Source organism: Pygoscelis adeliae, unplaced genomic scaffold, assembly GCF_000699105.1.
Source record: "Pygoscelis adeliae isolate BGI_AS28 unplaced genomic scaffold, ASM69910v1 Scaffold188, whole genome shotgun sequence".
In the NCBI taxonomy this organism is placed as follows: Eukaryota; Metazoa; Chordata; class Aves; order Sphenisciformes; family Spheniscidae; genus Pygoscelis; species Pygoscelis adeliae.
In genome coordinates this window covers 371,738-376,690 of record NW_008825304.1, presented here as the reverse complement: position 1 = coordinate 376,690, position 4,953 = coordinate 371,738, and the positions used below count along the sequence as shown (strand labels likewise).

The window sequence follows — 4,953 nt, the reverse complement described above, 5'->3', positions numbered from 1 at the left end:
TAAATATTACTCGGTACTATACACGGCCTCCTCGTATGTGTGCTTTCTCTCAACTGCTAAGTGTTTTCCGTATCTGACGGCAATCCTGCCCCGTGAGACTGAGCCTTTTTGTGGTCTGTTTGTTTCTGGGGAATAAATGAAGGTGTGTCCTGAGATGTCCACTTGCTCCGAGATGCTCGCACACTGCTCGTCTCTGAGCATTATCACCTCAGAGGGTGGGGGCTGTCTGTAAAACAAGCACCTCCTCAGGGAGGGAGCTGGGTCCCTCCGTACAGCGTCCCCTTTCTTTGTCACCGGGGCTGGGAGCCGCTTGTCCCCAGTCCCCTGCTCGCAGTGAGCATCTCCCGCCCGGTGCCAGCAGGAAAGGTGCAGGACGCGGCCGCGTGACAGGTAACCCTTCTGCGTGGCAGAGATCGAAGAGGCTGTCACAGGCCGGGAGTCAATCCGCAGCGATCTGGAACGGAGAGCGGTATTTAACGGCCAGATCAGCCATGCCTCTGTTTTGCTGGAGACTGCTCGGTAGTGCCGCGTCCTCCCACCAGCCCGGCCGCTGCTTCTGTCGCACTGAATGCAAAGACCATCCTCTGCTGATGCTTGTGTGTATTCCAATATTTTGACTACAGAGCTAGATGTGGTTTTGAAAAAAGAAAGCAAGCATTCTGGGTATGCATACATATGCTGCTCGGGGCGGGCTGGCATGTTTGATCTTTATCTTCTTCTGCAACAGATCAAGAAGAAGAAACGCATAAAATGTACATTTCTAATTCGGCACATTTTGGAATAGAGCGGCATTTACATGTGGCGAGCCCCAGTGATTTTCTGCTTTTACTTGCTTTGTAAAATCCATGCTGGCATTGCTGTATGGACATCACAGTAATTGGATGACTCTAGGAGCTTCATGCATTTTTAATTTTCTTCTTTTAATTCCTTTTATCTAAAATTAAGTTCATTAAACATGAGATTTTCTTTCGAAGGGAGAAACCAGGGGACATATTAAAAAAAAAAATCTGTTCATAATTACAATAAGTTCAAAAGCAAAAAACAGCACCCCAATTAAACTCCGCTGCAAAGCAGTACTGCATCTTTGAATACAGGCACCAATCTTTGGGCCCAGTCCATCAAAAACAATTTTAAAATGCTAACAATATTCAATTTAATAAAAAGAGTGCGTAGTCTAAGACAAGCTCGAGAGTATGAAATAAAGGCTCGCAGAAGGCTTGAAAAGAAGAAGAAACCCTTAGTACAGGTGTCTGCTGGCTTGCTTAATCTCGTGGTTTTCAGCCTGACATTGGCAATGGTGCAGTGTTGAATGTTCCAACGCTTGGGAAATCAGCTGCACGAAGGACGGAGCTGGGCGAGTGTATGACCAGGGCTGATGTCATCTGAGGCAGCTGGACTCCACTGAGGGACTAAAGCTGGACTTTACCGAAGGCTTTAATGTCCTCCCCCACCGTGCCGGGGTTTCCGTGCCCGTTCGACCGCAGGCTATTTTGGATTAAGGCTCCCGTGACCCCTCCCTTCAGAGGCTGGCTAGCTGATACAGCCTCGGCCAGAAAAACAGCAAAGACCCCTCTGGCCCTTCCCAGTTTTTTGCAGGGCTGTCCTGCAAATTCTGACACTTGAAAACAAATTCTGGAACGTGATGGCAATATGACCAGAAGGGCTAGCACCCTGCCATGCTGCTGCTCTTGGTGGATGTCCTGGTTTCGGCTGGGATAGAGTTAATTTCCTTCCTGGTGGCTGGTACAGTGCTGTGTTTTGGATTTAGTACCAGAATAATGTTGATAACACACCGATGTTTTAGTTGTTGCTAGGTAGTGTTTACACTAGCCAAGGACTTTTCAGCTTCCCATGCTCTACCGACTGGGAAGGCTGGAGGTGCACAAGAAGCTGGGAGGGGGCACAGCCAGGACAGCTGACCCCAACTGGCCAAAGGGACATTCCATACCATGTGATGTCATGCTCAGTATATAAAGCTGGGGGAAGAAGAAGGAAGGGGGGGACGTTTGGAGTGATGGTGTTTGTCTTCCCAAGTAACCGTTAAGCATGAGGGAGCCCTGCTTTCCTGGAGATGGCTGAACACCTGCCTGCCCGTGGGAAGCAGGGAATGAATTCCTTGTTTTGCTTTGCTTGTGTGCGCGGCTTCTGCTTTACCTATTGAACTGTCTTTATCTCAACCCACGAGTTTTCTCACTTTTACCCTTCCGATTCTCTCCCCGATCCCACTGCGGGGGGAGTGAGCGAGCGGCTGGGTGGGGCTGAGTTGCCGGCTGGGGTTAAACCACGACAGTGGACCACCAGGCAGGTTTAGGAGCTTCTCAGCAGTCTCCTAGCAGCACGCTGGAGGCTTATTTTCCTTTGTGTACTGGCAGGCTCAGTGGCACCCCGGAGACCCGTGTCAGAACCAATGTCTGAACCTACCACCCGAGGGCTGGTGCCTGGGCCATCGCTCCTTGCTGCTTTTTTCTGATCATCCCTAAGCCGTGGTAACTCATTCCTGATGCTCCTAGCCATCTGCTAAATGTAAGCTCACCAGTATGTCACTCCAGAGACAGACTATTGCTACGTGATTTTTCAGTGAATGTCAGACCAAGGTTCATCTGGAAAAAGTCTCTCTAGCAGCCTGCGCTGCTAAGTAACATTGCGTCAAATCTGCGGTGCCTTTGTAGTTTTAAGCTCTTCCTGAGTGATTCCGGGTTCTTGATGTCAGCCCACTTTATATCTCCTTGCACGATACAAGGCACCCATCGCCAGTCTTCGGTGCTTTCCATTCCCTCAGCCCAGCTCAGCCACAGACATGCAACTCTTGACAGATGACAGATGGCTTTGGGAGCTTCTGCTAAGGCAGTATCTCTCTTTTGGTGTTTAAGTGATAGCCGAGTTCCTCCAGAGCGTTATTTATTATACTCTTATTGCGCACAGACTCATTAGATGCAAAACATTCTGCCAGTCAACTTTATTCTGCTCCTTCACAGCTGTCATACCGGCAGCCGGAAGATGTTGACAGATGATGGTGATGGACAGGGGGGCTGTAATCAATACAGCCTTAACAGATTTCAATCAGCATGCCACTCATCTACGGAAAGTAACGAAAAGTCTTTCCGTATTTTTCGTGCGACGACTTGGTGCTACGTTCTTTTTTCGCTGTCATACGCACACAGTTGTGAGGCGAAACTTCGACTCATGCCCCCGTACCTCTGCTGACAAACACAAGTCAGCACATAGGGGCTGACAAAAAAATGCCGGCCGAGTGCCGTTATCTGGTGAGCCGAAATGGAGTCTGCGTGGGCACGCAGCCCTGACTCCGAGACCCTGCGGAGAGATGCGCGACACGCAGGCGGTGGCGGGCGCGCAGGAAAGCTCGGGGAGCGGAGACCCGCTGCCGCCTTCGGCCGCTGGCCGGGGGAGCCGATGGAGCTGGCAGTCGCTTCCCAGGAGAGAAGGTCGCACGGAGGAAGGAGCTCATCCCCACTCCAGATCGGAGGTTAGGCAGAAACTTGTTACTGCTGTTCGTCAACGAGATTGTTTTTCTCTAGCGGCAGGTTCCTGCTACGGCTTCTTGCACGAGAGAAGGCTGCGTTTTTCAGTTCGCGGGTGCACACCTGGCACGGCAGCAGCCCTCCTGCCCAGCTGCCTTCTGCCTTGCCTCGCTCGTTCTGAAAAGGCTGTGCCTTCACCTGGCCCGTACCCGGTACGCTCCTCCACCGAGGATGCCGGGTCCTACGTCTCTGCAGCACGCGTTTTGCGTTAGGATATTTGTAAGGGTTTGGTTTTCTTCTTGGGTTTTGTTTTTTTTTTAGCAAAATGTAGATTGACTTTTCAAGGAAATGTTTGTTGCAGTATTAATTTTTCCAGCGCTTGTTTACGCAAGTAATTATAAGATAAGATGATCATATTTCATTTGCTAGTGCCGCTGTCTTGTTTTCTTAAGCATTATCAGAAAAACAGCTGATTGCCCATCAATACAAACAAAATGTTAATACTAAGCTGTCTTACTCCGTACTAAATTCCAGGAGGAGAAGCACTACAATAGGAAACTTCAATCAGGGTACGTTTTGTAAGGAACAGATAAAGGACAATCTTTAGCTGATACCACAGGTGTGGTGCCAATACAAAGTTGCTGGGGAATTTTATTCAAGTCACAGATTTTATTAAGAGGAGTGACAACAGAAGATGGCTTAACAACAGCTAAGTGAGGCTAAGAATAATGAGCAATACAATATTGGGTTAATTTGTTCTACAGCCAATTAGCAAGGTAGCAAGGTTCCTCTCCCCTCCCCACATCAGTGGTGTTGACTCAATAAGCACTGCTGAGATTTTGTTATTTTTGTTAATGATTCCCAGGCTGCTTTTTCATGTCCTCGCCCCCGTCACTGCCCTCCTAATGAAGTTGGTGTATAGTGACAGGACACAGCAGAGCACAAAATCTTCCTCGTGTTAATCCTGTTTAATACCTGAAGGTTTAATTCCGTTTCAACACCGTCAAGACGGCTAACTTAATAGTATTTGCTTATGCAACGGGCAAAGCGATGGGACGGGGCTTCTTTACGCTGCCTCTTGCGCCTGTCACGAACCGCACCAAGCCATTTCACACTCGCCGCTTCTGGCACCGTCCCCTCAGCTTCTGCTGCCCCTCCGCCCTCCTGCCAGCGCCCCGACCCTCCTTGTAAGCCGCTGCCAACAGCCCCCGCCTCCTCCCGAAGGGGAAAAGGCCTCTTCCAGAGCCTCACCCTTCAGCCCGATTTCCTCGCTGTGGAGACGGGCCTGCTGGAACCGAACGCCGCCCCACAGCATTAGCTTTGGCAGAGCAACCATGCCCCGCATCACTTCTGTCACCTGTCTTCTGCCTAAACCATCCCACAGAAGTGGGAAACCATCCCACCATTGGCAAGCCACACTTTTTTTTTAGCAAGGGTTTCTGTTAATCGCAGATTTTACCAAAAGCCCTGAGAG

The 4,953-nt window shown here is 49.8% G+C and overlaps 1 protein-coding gene across 1 annotated transcript in view; it reads left to right on the top strand.

Annotated features, from left to right (window-relative positions):
* Positions 1 to 3,273: 3,273 nt before the first annotated feature.
* XRN2 (5'-3' exoribonuclease 2) overlaps positions 3,274 to 4,953 on the top strand; it is a 53,276-nt gene continuing 51,596 nt past the window's right edge. Inside the window, exon 1 of the mRNA XM_009330131.1 lies at positions 3,274 to 3,484. Coding sequence (XP_009328406.1) covers positions 3,274 to 3,484 — 211 coding nt within the window. The remainder of the gene's footprint in view (positions 3,485 to 4,953) is intronic.